This window comes from Cyprinodon variegatus, unplaced genomic scaffold, assembly GCF_000732505.1.
Source record: "Cyprinodon variegatus isolate N-32 unplaced genomic scaffold, C_variegatus-1.0 Scaffold980, whole genome shotgun sequence".
Classification (NCBI taxonomy): domain Eukaryota; kingdom Metazoa; phylum Chordata; class Actinopteri; order Cyprinodontiformes; family Cyprinodontidae; genus Cyprinodon; species Cyprinodon variegatus.
In genome coordinates this window covers 54,459-77,473 of record NW_015151433.1, presented here as the reverse complement: position 1 = coordinate 77,473, position 23,015 = coordinate 54,459, and the positions used below count along the sequence as shown (strand labels likewise).

The following is a 23,015-nucleotide window of genomic DNA, read 5'->3' as shown; positions in this document are numbered from 1 at the left end:
GGGCAAGTCCAAGTATCAGACCGTGAGAGAGCGCCATTTTGGTCGTCTCTACATAGTGGGGGGATTCCGCCCATAAATTAACGCTAGTAGCAAAGCAGTTGCATATAATCAAAGTTCTAGCTGGTTAGTTATCTGGTTAATATTAGCTAGCTGACATCTGAGAGGGATAACGCATTTGCTGATAACGTTATGACAATGTATCGCTAACAATAGCTAGCCAAAAGCCCTCACTCGTTCAACCGGGCTACATCCAGAGCTAAACAAACTTTGCTTGAAGGTACAGTGTGGAGACCGAGTTAAATGCTGGATACCCGCCGTCACTGGCAGCGGGAGCCTCCAGTATTATGTTATAAAGAGCAAGAGGGCTGATACAATGGCGTAACGACACAATAGGCCTGTAAGCAGCATTATCTAGGTAGGCCCCATATGAAGTACAACACGTGATAAAGGTTCAGGATACGGTTACGGTTTCATAAATCGGCCAAGGAGATACAATTATTTAATTACAATTAGTAGTATATGATCACACACGGAAAAATAGTGACAGCGCACCTTGAATGGGACCACTGGTGACAGTGCTCCACCACATGTTACAGACATCCCAAGTTCCAAAAACTCATTTCAGGGAGATGCTTACCTTAGTGTAAAAAATAAAATACTCAAATGCATTGTTCTTTTAAGATCTTTATTGCGGTTTGAAACATGAACTATACACAGTTATTAACATAGTATTTAAAAGAACCACTGTCATCTTTGCTATTGGTGTCGTGTTTAAACGGCTCACCATCATTTTCAAATCTGCCATGTGTTTGGGGTAGAAATAAGGTCCGGTGCAGTCAGTCACTTCAGTATCAGGTGGGTTGTAGCGGCTTAAATCCTATATTTTAGGCTACTGGTTGTCATTCCTGAAGGCGTTGGTTTTACGTGTGCTAAATTAAGACTATCATGCCGATCTTTACTTTGACTTATGATAAAGTCATTTATCAACACAACAATGTCCATAGTTTTACTAATTGCCTTACAAAATACATAAATTCAACATCGATCTAAACCAAACACAGTATAAAACTGTTGCCTCCTGTCATTAACAACACCTGAACAGAATCATGGTTGACCTTAAATAACCCCATCCCCCATCAAACAATCAGAACTCAAAATGAAATACGCCCCCTGGAAAAGACAAATGGCTTCTACATGGGTTTAAGAGGAATTTTTCACACTATTACATCTGCAAAGAGAAGTCCTAGTCTACAACTGCGTAGGGGGCCAACCAGGAGTCAGTGATGGGGGCCCTAAGAGGTCAGGGGCCCCTAAGAAACTGCTTTCTCTGCTTACCGATATTTACGCCACTGGGCTGTTGTGGTGAGCATCTTTGAGACGGATGCTAACTGCTACCACTTGCAGAGTTTAGTTAATGTCAATTTACACCAATTAGATTTACACAATTTAAGGCTATATTAACAATTAATAAATACATTTAAAGTAATTGGACAAGGTTTTTTTAATAGAGTTTGTAAGATGGGAAATGGAAATTATTTTTGAAGTAAAGTCAAATCAAATGTGACAATTATAATTTGGTTATATTTAAATCAATTAACTGGTGTTTAATACAAACATTATTTCATGTTAATTTAGTTTAAAGTAGGTATATTAGTTTGGTTCATCAACTGAATGAAAATCATTTGGAACAGGGCAAAGATTTAAAACTGGGTGAAGTGCAGTATTATTGTTTACATCAACATAATATAATCAGGTCATAACAAGTGATTAAATTCAGATCCTGTGAAGACATCTTTTTTTATTTGAGCAAGGTTATATATTTCCAGTGTAGCTCCTGCAGGTTGGATCAGGATTTGGATCAGAAGCAGAGAAGATGCATCATTTCTCAACTGTAGGTCATGTGGGTTTGGAGCAGTCAGACCCTCCCCTGATGCAGACTCTCCTCCCACTCCCAGTTTCCCGGTGGGCGGGTCTGTTTTGTCTCTCGGAGGAGCATCACATGGTCCAGCTGCAGCGGACTGATCTGCATCTATGGTGAGTATTTGCTTTATTTCTTCTTCTCTGTCCTCTTCATCCTCACCTTCCTTTTTATTAAACCTTTTTTATTAATGTTATCTCTTTGAGAATGCGCGCGCCTGTAAATGTGTGCGTGCAGTGACGTCACTGTGCCGCACCAGACTTCTCCTCTGCGGCAGAACTGGTCCCAGTCCGCTGTGGGGGGGGGGCGGTTAGGAAGGTCCCAGCTTCTTTTCTCCCTAAATGTGTTTTAAAGTTTTCATACTTCAGATAATTTATTAAGAAACATTAGGTTTAATATAAAACCTTTTTTAACAATTAATATTTTCATAAACATAAAAAGAAAAGGATTTCTCTCTAATGCTGTGTACCTAAATGGAATCTGCATATTAGTTACACCTCCTAGTAAAATGCAAGTAGAATAAAAAAAAAGTGCAAATAAACCCTTTTTATATCTGTTGATTGAATAAATTACTTCCAGATTTCTTTATTTAAATCCATGCTTGTTCTGATTTTTTTCTTTCCAGGGGCATTAATTGTGACATTGATCTTAGAGACCAAACCTTTTCCAATCAGCAGTAATATTTCTTTTTCAATATTTCAAAAGCTATGCATTTATTATATTAGAATTTTATTTTTAGATTCTTTGGGCACAAGGTTAATGGAAATGTTCACTTAATGTGGTTTTGCTCTTCTGAGCAGCAGTGACTGATATTAGTTATTGGGCAGTTGGGTTTGTGGGTAATGTGACCCATTAAGGTGGCTTCCTGCAGGGAGCATGACTTGCTGGAAGCTTTTCAGAGTAAAAGCATGAGCTGCTTCAGTTACAAAAAGGTAGGAGGTAACAATGCATAACCTGAAAATCCCCAAAGTGACCAGGCAGGGATCAATGAGCTCTTAGGGGATGGCTGAAAGGTTTTGAAACCAGTTCAGGGTCAAAGTAGGAAAATAAACAAGCACAACATCCATATTTTTCAATCTATGAAACCCTGGCAAATACAAAACCTACATCAGTGGTGATTTCTCATTGAATACAAGGGAGGCTCAACCTCCCCTGTAAATTTTATAAAATTATTGGTCAACGTGCATCGTTAAACTTAATGAATTGGAGTCATTAAATTGATTTAAATGTGCTAAAATGTGCTTGATTTCATGTGCAATTTGCGCTTCAGTCAGCTGTCGAGCCTGTTCTCTGACCGGATCTTCCCTCTGCTCTGGAGCTGCAGGACGCTGCCTGTCAGTCAGCCAGGGAGAAAGTGAGGCTCTGATTTAATAACATGCAAAAACCTGTCCCTTCTAATGAAGTTAAACCTCTTATAGAGTCTATGGAGCAGGGAGGGTCTGGTGGTGGGTCAGAAAGCTGAGTGCTCAAAGCTGATTGACCAAACACTAGGGCTGCAACTAACAATTCATTTTGCAAATCGATTAATCTGTCGATTGTTTTTTCGATTAATCGATAAATCGCATAGCCAAAGGTTCATTAAAGAAGATTTTTTATGAAGTTAAACCAGGTGAAACTAAAACTTTTCCATTTGAGGAGTAGGATAGGAAATATTGACAGATGAAAACATGTTTTTTTTTTTATCTTAAATGCAAAATGTTAAAAAAAAATTCACAAATTTTTGATATAAGTGGGTCACTCTGTAAGCTAAAGGCATGTGTTACAGTGTCTATACTCCAGTTAACGGTTAATTGATTACTAAAATAGTTGGCGATTATTTCAGTACTTGGTAAATAATGATTAATCCGATAAATTGTTTCAGCCCTACAATAGTCTAACAGTGGCCGGACAGAGGTGAGGTTTTCCTCATGAGACTCAGACGGGAGGAAGAAGCGATTATTCAGTCACAACAGTCGCTTTGTGTTGAACTCTTGGTGTGGTTTCTGGAGCTTAGTACAATTTCACAGCACTTCACAACAGCTATTTTCACCGGTTGTTGTAATGTGTTTCACCATTTGTCAATGCAACATATTATGTTTGGATTTAATTAACCATTGAGGCTCCACTGTTTCAGAGACCAGCAGCCACCAATATCCTGCACTCTTATATATTCACCTATAGCTATTGTGTTAATTATTTATGGTGAAGAACATACTCATATATAGGTTGAACAGTTTATCTCTAGTTACATAGAAGATTCTTAGCCAATTTACAGAGACTAATGACTCACCATTCTCTCACCCAAATAATACAAACATTGGTCTGGAACAAAAAGAATTGTGTGGTCATCTTCAGTGTTAGAGTACTGGTATTAATACTTAATTATTTTGTTGTCTGCTTATGGTCTAACAGTTATCATGTCAAATGAATTAATGTCAAATTGATCAGCATGTTCCACCTATGAATATCACTGCTGCCACCATCTGGTTTAGAGTGGAACTGCCAGCTCTGGAGGTGGTAATTCTGTACATATAGGAAGGACAAATCACCTGGTAGGGGTGGTCAGTGATTGGCTAAGAATGGCTATGGCCACCCCTGGTCACCCCCTAGCTCTACCCCTGCGAACGAGACATGATAATCTTCAGATCTCTGATAATCAGAAGTTAGCTCCACCCTGATGGAGCTGATGTGAATTTTGGGCTAGCCCAACAGTCTTCTTCTTATCCAGCCTGTAGAAATTTGCTAACATTAAGAAATGTCACTCACAGCTCTGGATCAGAATCAGACATTTCTTTGTGGTTCCAATCTCTTACTTTCATAGCTGACATGTTGGTTTTAGGTGCTTTAGAAGAAAAGTGGTTTAGTAGAAGCTCATTAGAACTAATAGTCACTGATAAAAGAACACATGCTGAGAGGATGGACTATAAGCCTCTCTAGACTCGCTTCCTCAGGTACAAATTCAAGGCGGTTCGTGACGACGCTGACCTGAAAAAAGCATGTTACTGATTGCTAGTAGGTGGCATCACCAGTCTCAGCATATTATAATGCTATAATGCATATTCATAATTATTTTATGCTGCTCTTATTGTGTAAATTAGAAAAAAAAACTGCTTGCATGAGTAGTGTAGCTTTTTTTTTTTAAGTAGGCCTAATCCATAACAAGAAGGGTGTAACTTTAGGTGAAGAAGTGGGGCTAATTTAGCACACCTTAGAAATGGCTTGTCATTGTTTTCCAGCGATAGTCTAGATTTGTTTTCTTTGTATTTATTCTGCATCTTTTCTGTTCAATGTCAAACAATAAAAAAGACTTAATCTTTCTTCTAACACAGTAACAAATATTTTTTTTATTTCAAGGCTGCATTTTACAACACACTTAAATTTCCCAAATATTAGTGTTTACATGGTGCGCTAGAATTTGGTTGAGAAAACTTCTTGATTCAATATATACAGCCGTTACTCAGCGTTCTGAAACCTGGTTGTGGATAGTAACTTTAGCAAAGTATCTTAAGGTTAACTGCTGTTCTCTAAATGGGTTAAAAGTTGGTTTAGTGAAGTCATCATTACATAAATTGGTTTAACGTAGTCATCAATATGTTCTGAGAGCAGTAGCCATAACCCATAATCATCATTAAATGAAGACTAATGTTAAATTATAAACTATGTATGACCTAAGCTAAGCTTAACTTCATACGGAGAAAAGTAAAACTCAAACGAAAATAACTTTATAGCTGAATGCAGACATTTACATTTGCAATCAATTTGCAGCTACAGTTAAAGGTATTGTGGAGGATTTTCGTGAATTTTTTAAAAGACCCTGCCCTCTCCACATGTGCAAGAGCGTGCACAAGCACATTTCTCCCCCTGCACACCGTTTAAAAGTTGCTCTTCTCATAGCTCATACAATTTTACTGTGCTGAAACGTCCGCCCTAATCCCTAAATCCCTCAATCACTATATAGAGCGGAGACTTTACAGTGAATTCAGTTAACTTATCGTTCAGACAGATGATCACTTCTCCATTGGTCCACTGCGCGGTGCCTGCTCCATCTTTGTTATTAGTTGCCGCTGTCGGGTAGCGGTCCGGGATATATCTGCCTCTTCTGAGGCCTTTCTGTTTTACTCATACACTTTATAGACACTTTTTCTCTTATGACCCTCAGCCATTTTCAAAGAACCAGGGTGAGAAAGGTGAGCTTCAATGACTGTCTGAAACCGTAGAGCTATGCCTGAAAGTGCGCATGCACACAAAAAGATTGCTAAAGGGACGAGCACGTAGGACGGCCTTATGTAAACATATCACCAGAATGATTTACAGCTAGGAGGACCACTTATTTAGATGATCCACCCAAAAATAAAAGCTCATCCTCTATACCTTCATGGGATTTTTTTCTTGTCTGTGTTCACACTGGTGTTACACAAGAATTGTTATTTGATGATGGAGATGACTGCTCTGTATGAATTAATAATCTGTCTCTGGAGGAGTGATTAGCTTGAAGATGCTTCCTCTGTTATCATCCGTTGGTAGCTTGGCTGAAGGTCTGTGACTCATCATGACCCTAATGGTGCTTTGCAGCGTAATCCTCCAAGTCATGTCTTGCTGAGTGAATATAATTGATTAGCACAGTCTGACTCAGCATTGAGAGTCTAATGCTAACCTCAGCTGAAGGTATGGCGCTGAATTTTCTCACCTGTTCCTGTTCGCACCAGGCCCCCATCTCTGTTTAACTCCACAGCTGCTTTTAAACAAGCCGTCTCTGTCATTGTAGCCATGTTTGAGACACGGTCAGTGTAACCGTGCAGGTAAGGACGCACCTTAAGCCCTGGGACTGATAGTTTGTTTTGTCTCCTTTTTTTATTTGACTCATTGTCAGGTTCAGTCAAGAAGGGATTTCTTATATGGAATACAAGATAAATAAATCTGATTGTTTTCACATAAAGTGTGAAAACTGAATTCCTTTTGGGGCTTAATATGTCTTTTTTTGACAAATATGTTCTTTTGAATGTAATCTTTCATAAGACTGAGGGCTTTTTATTAATCATCTTGGGTTTCAGAGGATACACACCGCATTTTTGGTATGGAATGGAAAATAATGATTAAACATAAAAAAAATTTCAGGGAAATTAAAATAAAAATGAGCAGATTCTTAATGCAGCATATCTTTGTAAAGTAGAACGATTTGATTGGGGATTTTATTTGCTGGATCAGTTTTTTTGTTTATTTGTTTTTTGAGGGAGGGTGGTTACACCTCGCCTGCAAATTTCGGCTTTGCATAGCTTTCTGTTTGTTACTGTTAAAGACAGGCTCTGTGTATGCACCCTGCTTCTTCTTCACCCATCTTCAATGATAATTATCCTAATGCTACCCCTAGGAAATCTCAAAGCGTTTATTAAATGAAAAACAAACAAAACTAAAGTGGGGCTGCTAGGATCTGCATATCTGACACTCTGGTTCAACAGTCCAGTCTATCTCCCTGGAAAGGGGAGCAATCCAGCCACTGGACTGAAGACAGACGCCGCATTTGTCACTGAGTGTCCCTGGTGCAGCAGTCCCAGAGAACTTGTAGGAAGCCAATCCTGGACAGGGATTCAGAACAGGCAAGAACAAACAGAACAGACAGGATCCAGGCTTCCAGGCATCCCAGAGCTCACAGGCAGGTAAAGAGTCCAAAAGCGTTACCAGGCGGACACTCACAGGAGCAGACAGGATCAGGTGCAGACGGGCCGGCTCAGTGGAAGAGGGTAGCAGAGACAGGAAGTGGAACCAGAATTTGAGCAGGACCTTTAAACTGGTCTCCTTCTTGGAGCCAGGCTTACTAAAACTGATCCTCCCCGCGTAAAGAGCCAAAAACCCAGAGGACTCAGCAGGGGAGGAACAGTGGACGAGCTAGAGACAAGACAGACACAAAAACCCTCTTTCCACTGGCCAGCAGGATCCAGAACATGAACCGTGGCATAAACTGAACAGACAGACTAACAGAAAACAAATAATGATCTGGCCATGATAGCTGGAACTGAGTCCAATATAAGGGCAACTGGCAGGTGGATGAGATGAGTGATAATTAGGAGCTGAAAAGAATAAAGCAGGTGAAAGGCATGAGTAATTAAGGCCAGCTATCACAGCAGATCATGACGCTCTCATTCTGGTTGTGTTTTTTCTGTCCAAATCAAATCATTTCATCATCTCGGACTGCCTTGCTTTTAATGATTCTGTTACCACAGAGATGGTTCTCAAATGTAAGGGATAGTGAAACTGTGACCCAGCCCAGCCCACCCAGGCTTTAAATGGGTCATATGAGTCCTACATGTGTGAGAAGCTCCTGGCAGGTCTGAGAGGGTCCTGGCAAGTCAGAGAGATTCCTGGCCGGTCTAAGAAGCAGTTCTGAGAGGGTCCTAGCAGATCAGAGAGGGTTCTGACAGGTCTGAGAGGGTCCTGGGAGGTCTGAGAGGGTCCTGGCAGGTCTGGGCCGCTCAGGGTCAAAGTCCCTTATGAGTTCAGCTGCAGGAAATATCAGCATGTTCAACATCAGAAGCTTCAGCTTTCCCACACCCATAGTTTTTATGATTAGATGTTCATTGGTGAGGGCACTAGGACATGGTTCTCTGGGCCGTTCTGAAGAGAAAAGTGGATTTGTTTGACTTTAAGGTTCCTGGGCTGAACATCTATTTAGGATGGTTCTGCTCTAAGAGAAAACAATGACTGCCCAAACATCAACGTTATCTATTATTTTTAGGTATATCCAAATTTACAGAAACTGATTTGGTTTAAAATTCTGTGGCACTTTTTGCCTTTTTCCTCTTTGCTGTATGGATTTAAAACCAGTCTCTCTGTGTGTGGTCCAGAACATTTGAGTTCAGACTTTATTAGCTCAGCAGAACCAACTCTAACTATTTTCTGTTTTATATTTCAGAGAAATGGAGGTTCATCAGGACCGTCTGCAGCTTCTCGCAGTGAGTTTTTTAGTCTGACTGCAGCTTTTAACAGAACCGACATAGTATCATGAAGTTTTCACCTATTTGCTCTGACAAGACAGAACCAGGGTGGCATCAGTCTTAAACTCAGGACACAGTGACATCCTGAGCTGGTGAATCAGAACCGGATAATGGAAGGTCTGGTTCTGTAGACATGTCTGCAGGTGGTCCCAGATTATTCAGGAAGAAAATCAGAACCACAAACTTCTGTCCAACATGAACCAGGGACAGATCCAACCTAAACTGATCACTTTAGAGAAAGTAAAATCCTTTTAAAAGTAGGAAAAGATCCCGTCAGGGTTCTGGGTCAGACTGACCCATTCTGCTAAAGTTCTGAACTAGTCTAAGGTCTGACTAAATCCTTGTTATTACCTGGTACTTTACGCCTGAAGCCAAGGCCCAGCAGTTTTATTCTAAGAGGTTTGAATCGATCTGTAAGTAGGACCCAGAGCCCAGACAGTCTCTCTGCCCTCGATGAAGGAGCTTGACTGCAGCAACTGTTCTAAGGGCAGTGTCACATTGATCCAGGTATTGATCTGGTTGGGCTAAGTGGAAACGGACACCTTCCCTGCTCTGCATTCAAACCAGGCCAGCTTTATTCAGACACTCAGAAAGAGACACAATTGACAGTCAGAGAGCAGGGATTAGAGCTAAATCAAAAAGCTTTAATAAACTTAGAGGAGAGGAGATTCCACAAAAGGTAAATAAACATTAAAATGATCAACAAACCTCTAAAGGAACCAGGTAATCTGTTTATAAGAATAAAAGCATTAAAAATACAGAACCTTTGACTTTAAGATATCGATCTGTGGGTAGGTCCACTGTAGGGGGAATGCTTAGTGACACCAAATCTGTTTTTTGTTTTGTAAAAAACTCTCATAAGGTAGAGTTAAAGAGTTCCTCCTGAGGCAAACTATTATTATTCAAAAATCAACTGGAGGTTAATCAGTCCCCCGTGTTGTGGAAAAAGAATCCTGATACTGGTTTTTAGACAGACAGAAGTACTGCTGGAAGCAATTATCCAGCTACAGCTTCTCCAACAGGTGGTGGTAAAAGGTCATCCAAGGACAGTTAAACAGACAGAGGGGACTACAAGTAGTTAGATGCTCTTTTTATCAAATGATAAGGTAAGCTGGGTGACAGTTAACCATGGCTTCCAGGCAAATTGGAAGCAAGAGGAAGAGTCAAAATGTCAAGCAACTATCACCCAGCTAACCAAGCCTTCGTAGTAAAGAATTTGTCTTAAGATATCTGCCAAGAGATTTTCTTAACTCAGAAGCATACAATGCAAACTGACTCACTTTCCCATCATGCCTCAGGAGAAGAGAAAGTGGCAAACTGAGCTGGAAAACAAGTGTCGTCAACTGGAGGATGAAAGGAGAGCTCTGCAACACCTGAAGGTTTGTTCCACATTTCCAGTTGCTTGCACAGACCCTGTATCAACGAATGTCCCCAGATATCATATTGCTTTGATTGAATAAGGTGTGGGGTTGACATTGTTTTATTTAGGCAAAAAAAACCCTGCAATTTGAGGCAGTTTTCAAAAATTTGAGTGGGTGTGGCCTAAAATGTGTGTCTCAATGAGTGCGGCTTAAGAGGTGTTTTGCAGAGTGGATGTGGTCTTCGGTTTAACCTCGAGGATGGTTAAACAGACAATCATAGGTTTAACAATCGCTCAGTGGGGCAGCGGATAGCACAGCTTCCTTGCAGCAAGAAGGTTGCAATTCTCAGTCCAGGGTCTTTCTGCATGGAGTTTGCATGTTCTCCCTTAGTATGCATGGGTTCTCTCCGGGTACTCCGGCTTCCCCCCATAGTCCAAAGACTGTGGGTTAACTGTTAGGTTAACTGACTTCTCTAAATTCTTCTTAGGTGTGAGTGTGTGTGTGAATGGTTGTTTGTACTTTTTGTCTCTATGTTGCCCTGCGATGGACTGGCAACCTGTCCAGTGTGTACCCCGCCTCTCGTCCACGCCCATAGACAGCTGGAGATAGGCACCAGCACCCCTCGTGACCTGTCTTGGGATATGCATGACGGAAAATGGATGGATGGATTGTTATGTTCTCATTTAACACAGAAAACTTTAAAATGTCACAAAAAAGCCATAGTTGTATATGTTCTGTCATGTCAACTAGTGTTGGTAATGTTACTGGCTGCCTAGAGACAAAGGGAAAGAAATGCACTGCAATACCTATTTCCAGAAAGACACAGGCAGCTAATCAGCCAAGTGGTAAATGTTTTTTACGGTTGTCTCTCCCTCAGTCAAAGGCTCTGAGGGAGCGCTGGCTGCTGGAAGGAGCTCCAACCTCTGGCCCAGATCAGGATCGGGTACGGAGTCAACTGGCGGAGGACGAGGCTAAGACCAGGAACCTGGAAGAGTCCATCAGAAGGTCTGAGCTGGTGTAACAGTTATCTGCTTCCATATATCAGAAACACCCTGTTTAATTCAATTCAAATTAAATCAAAAACATATTAAAAATTCTAATTTCTGAAACCATCTCCGGAGGTACTAGTGGAGTTCCTAGAACAGAGCCACCCTCTGTTATTGGCTTTGTTATTAGCTCATTTGTTCTGCTGCTGTTACTCTAGCAGATGGTGGTAGAAATCATCAATCCCTGTAAGATATCCAGCACCTTCCTGTTCTTTTTCACTGCTAAGCTGCTGCTCATTCACTGTCGGAAAGCTGTATAAACAAATTTTTGTTTTGTATACACTGTGTATACAAAATGACAATAAAGTTTGTCAAGGTGTAAAAATACTGAAGGAAGTAAACTTCCTAAAGATTTACAGTCTGCTCTGTCCCTTCTTGTAGACAACTTCACAGTTGCATCTCAAGTCTCCAGTCCATTCTACAATTATCTCCCTCGTTTTCTTCACATTCATGATCAAAAAGTTTCACAAGCTCCCTGTACTCAGCTTCTTGTCTATCTTTGATGCACCCAATGACTGCAGAGTCACCCGAGTACTCCAGTACTTAGTGTGGAAGTCATAGATGTACAGAGTATAGAAAATCAATGAGAGTACTGTCCCCTGTAGTGTGCCTGTACTGTTAACTGCTTGATTAGATGGTTGAACCTTCAGTCAGGTGTTGTTGCCTTGTAGCTTTTGAGGTTTCTGACAAAGTAAGTCCAGCTGAATGCACTGGAGAAATCAAAGAACATGATCGTCACAGTGCTGGCTGCCTAGTCTAAATGAGAGGGAGGTTGTTTAAGCAGTTGTATGATTGCATTTTCGACTCAGACTCCACAGACTCCAAGGAGTCCTGATAGCTTAGCTGCTTGGATTCTTGCTCAGATGGAGCAGCAAGAGTCTCCCTAGGACCATCATGATGTAGGATGTAAGGGCAATGCGTTTATAGTAACTGAGGAATGTTGGCTGACATTTCTTTGCAACTAGAACAAGGCAGGAGGTCTTTCACATCATTGGAACTTTCTTCTGGGTCAGACTAAGGTTGAAGAGGTGTGGTAAAGTCCCACATAGCTGCTCCACAGGCATTCAGGACTCTGGGGCTGACACTGTCAGGACCTGATGACTTATTTACAATTAAGTTTCTCTAGTTGCTTGTTGACTTGATTTCTGGAGACAGGAAGGTGTAGCACCGTCTTTTGAACTTGTCAGAAGATTTGGGTCAAAGTTAAGCTTGTTTCTGAACTCAACCGTTTTTTTTATTTTTAGTTCATGGGCTTTCTCTAGACTTTCATCCTATTGCTTGAAGACTGTGATCGTCTTCATCACCTACAATACTCTGATATTGTTCTGGTAGAGCTTGCTTTCCAGCCTCCGCCTGTGTCTCCTTGCTTTCTCTTTTGTTGACGCTAAGGTTCTTCTATGTTTACTCCCCAATAATTCACTGTCTCCCTTACTGAAGGCTCTTTTCTTGTCAAACAATTCCTTTAGATCACTTGTGTCATAACTTATTATTTGGAAAGCTTTATATTGTTCTAATGGGGATGCTGTTGTCTACAGAGAAGTTTATGTAGTATTTCACACACTCAGTCATTGTATTGATGTCCTCTCTGTGTGGTTGATACAGTGCATTCTAGTCTGTGTCCTCAAAAAACCTTGCAGGGCTTCTTCAGCTTCCTGTGACCATCTTCTCACAGTTCTATTTAATGCAGATTGTCTCTAATAAAGGGGCTTATACTCTGAACAGAGAAAAAAACTGATTGTGAAGATTTCACAAGAGTCTTACTTCGGAGACAGTAAGACATTTGCATTTGCAAAACAGATTCAATGTGTGTTTTTTTTCTGGTACTGCAGCTGACAAACTGTTGAAATATTTGCGGTGTAGAAGAGTGTAAGGCATGATTAAAATCACCAGTTATTGCTACAAATGCGTTGGGTTGTTGTATCTGTATTTTAGCTAACAGAAAAAATGATTACGTCTCATTCAGTGTTGGCATCAGCAGAATGTGGAATGTAAAAAATTACCAAAGAAACCACCCAAACTCTCTGGGCAAATAATATGGCCCAAAATTCACTGCCAACAGTTCAATATCTGGGCTGCAGTGACAAATCTTCACAGTAACTTGTCCAAGATGGACATGTTACTGTGAGTTCCCGTGAGTTTTCTGCGCTTCTTTAAATCTCCGTCTGCTCAAATGGTCAGAAGGCAGAGAGATGCTGGAGTCAGGGATATGATCAGTCAGCCATGTTTCAGAAAAAACACATAATGCTGGAATTGGTGATATTCTGGCTTTCTCCTTGCTAGCTCGTAGAGTTATTCTAAGTTATTTCCTAAAGATCTCACAATGCTCATAATGATTGACGGAAGAGTCAGCTTAAATTGCCTGTTCCACTTTCTTCTCCTACTTCCTGCTCTGCATCCTCTGCACCCTTTTTTCCACTCAGCTGGTACTTGCGGAAATTGTTGAAGTATTATTTCTGCTTTAGAAATGTTTAGAGATAAAAATATTGGTCAGATTACTAGCAATTCCACAGTATTTAACACCATTGGTAAAAAATAGTGTTGCACCGATACCGATACCAGTATCGGACGGGGCCCCGATACTGCCCTGAAATGGTGGTATCGGTATCGGCCGATACTGCACAGCCAGGTATCGGGTATCGGCATCGGGGCCAAAAAATGGCATCGGCGCAACACTTGTAAAAAAGGAGCTACTCAAATGTGCAGTTAGCTTAAGCAGCACAATTCTGGAATTAAAACTTTTGATCAAGAGTATCCATGATTTTTTTTTTTTATGCCTTTTGGGTCTGCAGGTTGGAGCAGGAAGTCTTAAGTCTGGAAACTGGATCTGTCTCTCAGCCTATAACACACCCTGTTGTAAGTTACCATGCTCATCGAATCTCACAAGGATAATTTTATTTTAAAAGAGGCCTCAGCTGTTTCCTGTTTCTTTAATAGAGGCTTTGGTTGTGAAAGTCTACTTTCTGTTCTTTTGCCTCCAGGTGATGCCAGACCCTGTTCCAGGTAAACTGATTCTTCTCTCTTCTTGTTGTTCTGTTACTTTTACATCTGACTTCTGTCTCTGAACAGCTGTTGAGGTTAAAGTTCAAAGCAAAATCCAGCTGGTTGATTCTAAGCCACCAGCTCAGATGATCCAAGGTTAGAGTGATTTCAACAATCATATTACTGTAAAGCTGTTACAGTAAAGAATGATGACGTCACACTTTCTTTGCTACTTCTTTCCCATGAGACCCCGTAGAGATCAAAGGTCACAAAAATCTTCAAATCAGCCAACCAAGGGATGCACCGGGAGAGTTTAAAAAAGGTGAGTAAGAAACAGTCAACAGTTTATTTATAACAGTTTATTACATAATAATGTCAGTTTTATATTTTAACAGGTGATTTATATGCAAACATGTTAAATCCATTTTAACAGGTCAATTGCATATTTTTAAAGGTTTTATATGTTAACTACCTATATTTAAACAGTTAGTTACATGTGACCAGGTTTCTTACAACTTATTAAAGATTTATTACATGTCAAAGATAACAGAACATCAGTATGTAAATAGGTTTATTGCATCTTAACAATAGGCTAATTTCCTGTCAACATTACAGGTTTATTTTTACATGTTAATACGGGGTTTATATGTTACCAGCAATAAGAAACAGAAACATAACTACATTTAATACATGTAACCAACTGATTTCTTGCATGTTACCAACAGTTCTATTACATGTTACTAACAACTCTTTTACATATTAATAAACATTTATAACAGTTCTATAAAGGTTCATTTTAAATTAATAAATGTTTTAAATGTTAACAGCACAGTACTTTTAAAGTGTTGGCTACATGTTGCCGAATGTTTTAATATATGTTAACAACAGCTTCATTACATTTTCATGAAGATTATTACATTTTAATAAATGTTTATTACATGTTAATAAATGTTTTAAATGTTACCGGCATGGTTATTGTGAGTTTTGTAACTATGCGGACAGTTCAGTGCTGAAAAAACACGGTCTACTCCTACTGGCCAAGGTTTGCAAATATAAACAGTTATTGACATTGACCTATAAACATCACTGCAATTGACGGACTGGGAACTACTTTTTAGGAAGACATTACTGTCACTACTGGACGACAGGAAAAGGCTTTGAAAATACTTGAAGCGCCTATGTTTTCTAATTCTACATGATATTTGATATTGTAAACTCACTGTCTGTTCACCCTGTGGTTGGCCAGAACTTAAGGTTTAGTAGGGGGAAGCGTACTAGCATGCGTCAACCAGGCGCCTATCTTTTCCTACTAATACCTGTTGCATGTTGTAGCTGCTGATTAACCCTGTATGTTAACCTTGTGTGTGTTCTCTATCAACTTCCTGTCCTTCAGCAATGTACTCAGTGGAGATTAAAGTAGAGCGGGACAAACTGACCGGAGAAACCAGGGTTCTGTCCACTAACACCAAACTTCCTGTTGACCTGTCAGATCAAGGGGTCAAAGTGTATGAAGACGAGCAAAAAGGTTAGCGGTTGAACGCCAGTGTGAGATAAACACAATCAGACTTACTTTATGTGATGAGACGGGCAGCCTCAGAGGGGAGCCTGATGAATCCTCTTCATCACTGACCCCTTATTATCATCAGTGACCAGAGAAGCCTAACGATGAGGAGGATTGAATCAGACGTTCATTGGGACTTTGAGTCCTTCTACTAAAGTACATGAAAACACAAAAATCTGATCCACATCTGACCTCTTGAGGACCTCAGCGGGTTGAGGGTCAGTGCAGCTCAGGGAAACACTCAGTGAATCATGCTGTCATATCATCCAGATCTTTGTTTTTATTGGCCCTTTTTCTCCTGGGGATACCACCCGCTCTAAGCTCTCTCTCCCTCTCCCCCAGTTGTCCATGAGATCAACGGAGAAGACAGCCAGCTGCTCACTTCCTCTGACGTTGAAGAGCTCATCCATAAAGCTGACGAGGCCTCTTTGATGTCACCACCTGTCACCATTAAACCCTCCCTACCAACAGGAAAGGTCCCAAGAGATGCAGGCCTCACACCAGAACTAGGTTCAAGTCCAATGTTGAGCCCAGTACCCAGCCGCGTGCCAGGCACCAGTCCTACCCCTGCCCCGCACTCAGCCACAGAGATCACCGGGCTGGAGACCAAAGAAGGTGGTGAATCGAGCGTTGCTGAAGCCAGTGCTGAGAACCCAGTCACCATGGTGTTCATGGGATATCAGGACGTGGAGGATGAGGACGAGACCAGGAAAGTGCTGGGGCTGCAGGGCACGGTTAAAGCAGAGCTGGTGCTCCTCGATGACACTAACGGAAAGGTAGATCCACCTGCTTCTGCTTCTGCAGCCCCCGCTGCCACCCGCCCCACCAGCGCTGACCCTCACACCTCTGCTGCCCCACTCCCTGATGCCCAACCCATATCCACCAAATCTTCAGAATCAATGGTGGCGACAAATGGGGAGGCGGCGTTAGAGGGAAGTGGGGTAGTGGGGAAGAAAAAGAAGCCATGTAAATGCTGCAGCATCATGTGACCCATCCAAATTTCCCTAAGACTCTTTTAACCAATTCCACCCATTTCCCTGCCTTTAACTACATGACATCACTTCCTCTTTCCCTCACCAGTTTTATATGATTTTCTACTCTGCGCTCACTCTAACACGCCTCCTGTTTCAAGCTTAGAACACCTAAGTGCATTAGCATTGATATGTTAGCATTACCCTCTTAACTGTATGCTTGATGTCCATTTTCTCATAGAGGAAATAAACCAAGTTAACATGAACCTATGGGAGTTTGTGTATATCGGCCTAAGGCTGCAGGTGAAATGTAGAGGTGTGCTCTTTAAACTAATCCTCCTGCTTCAGAACCGCGTCCTGTTTGCAGTCTGCTAACGATCAGGGGCCTCAACTACAAAGGAACCAGTTTTTGTGAAAATTAGCTTAGATCCACTGTCACTACAGGCCTCACACACATTTGATTTCACTAACTGGCCCCTTTGGCGAGTCCTACTGGCTATACTGGAAACTGTTTATGTGAAAATTACTGATTACTGATTCAAAAATAAAGATTATTACAAATGTAAAGGGAGTAGTTTTTGAAACAGAGAGGATCCAGCACAAGTTGAAACATGCTGGGGAAGATTCTCATTCATCCAGGTCATAGTCATTTAAGAAAAAATGAAAATTAAAAACAATCCACTGGACTTTGTTTCCAAGTTTGAAGACGTTTCGCTTCCCATCGAAGAAGCTTTTCAATTCAAAAATAGCATTGAGTTTGAGGTTTTTATACAGTAGCCCATCTAAACCTTGTTTTTGTTTGGAAAACATGCACATAGAAACGGAGGAAGGGGTCCATAAGGTGTAGATTAGAGACTGACATTTTTTCGGGAATCCCACGGGTCACGAGATTCCCGAACAAAACTACAAAATGGCGGCGCCAGTACTGGATTATTTTTCTTTATATTTTATTTTAGTTTTTGGCATCGATCCTAGTTTTTTTTAGTTACTATTGGTTTGCTCCCGCTCCCGTCTGCTTCCGTTAATGTTTAATCATGTACCGTAATGTATCATGTACCGTTATTGAAGACAACAAGAATGAGAGTGGTGCAGGAGCGGGAGTCATTCTGAATGGGAGCGGGATGGGAGTGGGAGTAATTTCACCAGGAGTGGGACGGGACAGGATTTAGATTTCTACTCTGGCCCGGGATCGGGACGGGACACTATTATTTTCTGTGGGAGTGGGATGGGAAAGGAGTAAAAATCGACTCCCCTGTCAGTCTCTAGTGTAGATGCACCGTAGAGTCTTGTCCCGTGGATGTTGCTCTTCTGTGTTGGGCCATGCGTCTGTGGAGAGGTTGTTTGGTTTCAGCCAGGCCAACAAGTCTCTTTAAGTACCCCCCTTTTAGACACTTAGACAGGTATGGGGCATTGCAGGCTAACAAAAGAAGCCAAACGACCCCCATTCCAAAGGGGTGGACCCCTTTGTCCGTTTCTATGTGCATGTTTTCAAAACAAAAAGAAGGTTTCAATGGGCTACTGTATAAAACCTCAAACTCAACCATATTCCCGACATTTTGAATTGAAAAAGCTTCTTGGGAAGCGAAACGTTTTTAAACTTGGAAATAAAGTCCAGTGGATTGTTTTTAATTTTCTTTTTTGGAACACAAGTTTAAACCTGACTCACCATCTTCTTTAAAGAGGCCATAACCCTATTATCAGACATTTCATGTTAAAACATGTGAGATAGTGTTGTGCTTCAGTGGGGTCTAGCCACAACTCCACTACTTCCTTAACTTAAAGCAGCCCCTTTGTTTCCTGTCTTTGATTACTGGACGAACTGATAAATCCAGGTGTGTGGCCATTTTTGTCACAGTTGCTGAGGTCAGGCACACCTGCTTCAGCAAGTAGTGGAGATGTGGATTGAGCCTATTAAAACTTAAAAAATGTTTGAACCAGGAACGTAATTGGGCACGTTCTCCACACAGTGTTGATCATCCTTCATAATGAACATTAATTATGTAATGGTGCTAACATTAGCCCACCTTGCTATAAAAGCTTCTGTTTCTGTTCCACCAAAAGAGGCAATTCATCTAATCAGTGTCTCACCTGCAGGCAGCCAGTGCGTTTTGCTCTTTGTTTTACTGTTTATGTATTCTGTTAGAGACTGGGAAGTGATAACAAATAAACAAAAACAAAACCACTAAAGGTCCTAACTCTAAATCAACATAAATACACATACATATGAGTGAATTAACATATAACTCTGCTTGCATTGAATAAACATGGTACAGTACTGGTGAGAGGTGGTCCGTAATGACATATGTTTTAGTGTTGAAATGCTTTTGATTCTAGTAATTAAATAATGACAAGGAGCTGGTTACTTAAGGTTTTTGTTTCTGACTAGACCAGCCCTGCCCAAAGGGTCCTGCCATTTTACAGGTTCCCCTACCATGAAAGTAGCATAAGGTCACCTGCTGATTTCTGTAAAGAAAAACCTAAACAGCAAACTGTTACAAAGGAGCTCATCCAGTGAGAACAAACAAACAAACTACCCGTCTCGGCCGGGAGGACTTACTAACTAATAACACTGCCCTGTTACAAAAACAACATCTATATATAATTGACAGGTATATTTAATCAACTTTAGCCCGGGATACACTATGCGATATTTTCAGTCGTTGGTCACAGCCCTAACTCCATCCAACCATCCATCCATCCATCCATCCATTTTCCATCACGCTCATCCCATGCGGGATCTCCAGCTGTCCACGGACGAGAGGCGGGGTACACCCTGGGTACACCCTGGACAGGTCGCCAGTCCATCGCGGCCAGCCCCAACTCAAATTGTGCAAATCAATAGCAAAGTTCAAAAGTGCACTGCTTGCGATGTATGTCCTCATGCTGTGGAACCAACACTGTACGTCCTAAAAGACAGCTTGGGGTCTTGAACAATCCCATCATGCAAAGCAATAAATAGAGGTAGCTAGTAATAGAAGATGAAGAAACTTCCATTTTTTTTGCGAATGCGTAATGGTAAAATCTCAGAGGAAAGAGTTCTGTCTGGTTGTTTCACTTCAATATGCCATTCACTCACAATCCATGACCAAAATATAAAACCCGTTTGATTTTCTCATGACCTACAAATTTTAATCGGGAGCTTGACGTGAGTTTGAAACCATTTGACCTCCTTGTATATTGCAACATGCGCGGCCCACGATTTGGCCAAGAGTCAGCCTGATCCCCAAACTTGTCGCATGACTGGAAAATCATGTAAAAAAAACAACAAAAAAATCGCACAGACTGTGCAGGGCTTTACTGGCCTGACACAACGCCTAAAACCTGTGCGTCTGTTTTGAAGCACTGCGCCTCATGAATTGTCTCCTCCTATCTTTGGTAAATATGGTTGGGAGCTCATTTCACATGTTTTACATGTTTACATGGCAAATGTAAGGCCATGAGGATGAAAACAAAAAAATTATACTTTGCAAGTCACCATCATGTGAGGACCTTGCTCAGTGCTGCCACCAACTTTTAAGTGTGGTACTTCAGGTGTAGCTCTCAGGTTTGTCATTGAAAAAGCATTAAAGTGTTCTGCTGTGCCCCCAGGTAAACCTCAGATCTTTGTCATGCTTCAGCAGCTGAGACGACGGAGAAGATCCTGTGAACTACAGAGAGACAAGTTCAGAGCTGCTGATGATAGAAAATAGAAACCGTTGTTACTGAGATGAGAATCCATCAAAATAGAATAAAATAGAAGATATTAGATTAGAATAGTATAGAAAATTTTACAATAGAACAGTTATTTTTCCTTTCATGCAAAGTTTCTTGGATCAGTTGGTAACTTAAATAAAACAGATACACTTAAAAAGTGGAAATAATGAGACAGAGGAGAAATTACAAAAATAATTAACATTAAAAAATGTATAGCGGGGACAAAACTATACATAATACATATTATATACTATGTAAAAACTAATCATTTCTAAGATAAAGCAAATCCATATTTTATGTTGAATAAAATATGAAGATAAAACAACTTTTACTGTTTGCTGGTATATACATATCAGCAAAAACATACCAATCAAAAATATTAACACTTCTCTGTTGAAAACAAGATTTCAAAATATCAAGGAGATCCACCTGGATAAATGAAGGTCATGTACAATATGGAGAGCAATGCAGAAAACAGCAGGGTCTAGCCGCTGCTGGAAGGATCTTTAATGGAGTTCTATTGTTCATCTACTGTGCAGCAGTCTGTCACTTAACTCTCCAGCTCTGCTACAGCTTCATCCATGCATTTAACATCAGATGGCTCTGCTGGTACCAGTTCACAAAGTTGTCTACTGCCTGAACTCTAAGTTGCCCGCCAGAACATCTGCCTCGTCCCCGGCCCCGAATTATCTGGAGGACATATTCTGAGGAGATGATGGAGAAGTCTGGAGTGTAGAGAGATAACGGGAACGGTCCCAGAACATTCCCTATGGTTCCCCTGTGCTGCAGACCAGCTTATGAGACTTACAGCTCAAACACAGTTTTTTTTTCAAGAACCTCCCTTATAAGACTGTATTTTTGCAGAATGCTCCATTACGGCTCAAATTAATCTCCTTAACCAAACGCTTCCTGTCCACCCATGAGCTTCTGTCATCAGTTTGACCATGCCTCTTGTGTGAATTAGCAGGGTTTTTTTAATCCATGAATTCCCACCAGATTCTGGGAAGGTGATTCATGTTACTTTTTCCCACTACCAGTTTGGTTTCTCACTTTGGATCATTAAAAAATAAGAAAAAAGGTTTGACCCACAGCATGATGCTGCCACCATACATGCCCTTGTAACCTGACAGCTCCTGTGTCTCCTATGTTGGTGATGTTGGAGCAGGAGCTTCGTTCTTGGTCGTCTCAGTCTGTTTATTTTAAACCTGTTTAACACTGGGGACAGTGAACCTGGTGTTCACATTGTTTCCAGTTCCAATCACAGTAGCTATGGAGGACAGTTTGGGTCAGATGATTACATTTTGGACCATAATACTAACTCTAAGAGTCAATTTCCATTTAAGGGTCCCCCGGTAAGCTGGTGCCTGTCCAGAAAAAAACAGTATTTGAATCATTTGCAGAACAGGCTGAAAGGAACCAGTGCAATAAAAAATACAAGATGGGATAAGCTCTGACTTTAACTTTGTTGGAAACTTGCTTAAAACTCGGAGGAACAGAGAAGACAGATTTCGCTCAGCTGGGAAATGTCTCTAAGTAAATGCACATGTTATCCTGGCAACAGTCTTTTCTAATTTGAAGGCCTTTTATGATGAAGGACTGTCTTATAGTGTTGTTGGAAATGTCTGAATGGGGGCTGTAAATGGTCCTCCAGATCAGGGGTTCCCAAAGATTTCAGCCTGCAACACCAAATAGTCCCAATGTTGACCTCTAAGAAAAAACAGAATTCATCTTTATGTAATATGAATATTTTATATAATAATTTATGACTGGAAATTTATTTTAATGATTTAATGGGACAATTAAATGTGCATGTCATAATTTCACATTTTATAAAAAATTTGAATAATGTGTTAGATAAATAAATTAATAAAACAATATTTAATGATTTTAAATGTATTTTTAATTGCTTAATGTGACATTTAATTATTACATTTTGCCTTTTATAAATTCATGGTATATTTAATATATATAAATTATGTTTTAGATAAATGAACATGTATTTATTTCATGTTACATTTATTTATTTCATGGTGCTTTTATTTATTTGTGGTGAAATCACATGACATCGGAATGATTGTGAAAGCCATCGTAGCCCACTTTGGGAACTGCTGCTCTAGAATCCTCCTCAATAGATCACAGTCTGTCGTCGACGGGTTCTATGTTGTTCTGTCTGAAACCAGCAAGTACAAAATTAACATCAACAAAAAAACAAGAGAAACATCTGAGCTGCACTCAGGTTTCCATCTCATTCAGACATGAAGCTTCCTGTTCTTCTTCTACAGGGTTTCAGTTTTACATCACCTCCATGATGGACACCTGGGACCCTGCAGCATCACCTGCTGTCACCATGGTCACCACCTGTCTGGTCATCCTCAGTGAATCAAACAAGCTACACTCTCCTCTTCCCTTCATTAGACTCAGCGCCATCTGCAGGATGTTTTGTGAATCACAGCAGGAGCTCAGAGATGACCAGCCCAGAGTACTGGCCCTTCCTCATGTTGTGCCTCAGAGCTGTTCA

At 40.7% G+C, this 23,015-nt stretch overlaps 1 protein-coding gene across 4 annotated transcripts; it reads left to right on the top strand.

The window, feature by feature from the left end:
* Nucleotides 1-1,955: 1,955 nt before the first annotated feature.
* On the top strand, nucleotides 1,956-17,348 carry LOC107100505 (paralemmin-1-like). Of its 4 annotated transcripts, none has more exons than XM_015399012.1 (10): nucleotides 1,956-2,034; nucleotides 8,805-8,844; nucleotides 10,185-10,265; nucleotides 11,125-11,252; nucleotides 14,083-14,146; nucleotides 14,272-14,293; nucleotides 14,360-14,428; nucleotides 14,529-14,594; nucleotides 15,666-15,797; nucleotides 16,176-17,348. In XM_015399012.1, exons 2-10 carry the CDS (start codon nucleotides 8,809-8,811, stop codon nucleotides 16,820-16,822), a joined length of 1,245 nt encoding a protein of 414 aa, XP_015254498.1. In that variant the 5' UTR covers nucleotides 1,956-2,034; nucleotides 8,805-8,808; the 3' UTR covers nucleotides 16,823-17,348. The 4 variants fall into 4 exon arrangements, with proteins under 4 accessions (XP_015254498.1, XP_015254497.1, XP_015254500.1 ...); XM_015399011.1 differs by having other exon boundaries at nucleotides 14,520-14,594; XM_015399014.1 differs by lacking the exon at nucleotides 15,666-15,797.
* The last annotated feature ends 5,667 nt before the right edge of the window (nucleotides 17,349-23,015 follow it).

Excerpts from the sequence above, each read along its gene's own strand:
- LOC107100505 (XM_015399011.1), top strand. The coding sequence starts at position 8,809 with ATGGAGGTTCATCAGGACCGTCTGCAGCTTCTCGCA. Across the intron at positions 11,253-14,082 it reads CTGGAAGAGTCCATCAGAAG|GTTGGAGCAGGAAGTCTTAA; the intron begins GTCTGAGCTGGT and ends TTGGGTCTGCAG. Across the intron at positions 14,595-15,665 it reads ACCGGGAGAGTTTAAAAAAG|CAATGTACTCAGTGGAGATT; the intron begins GTGAGTAAGAAA and ends CCTGTCCTTCAG.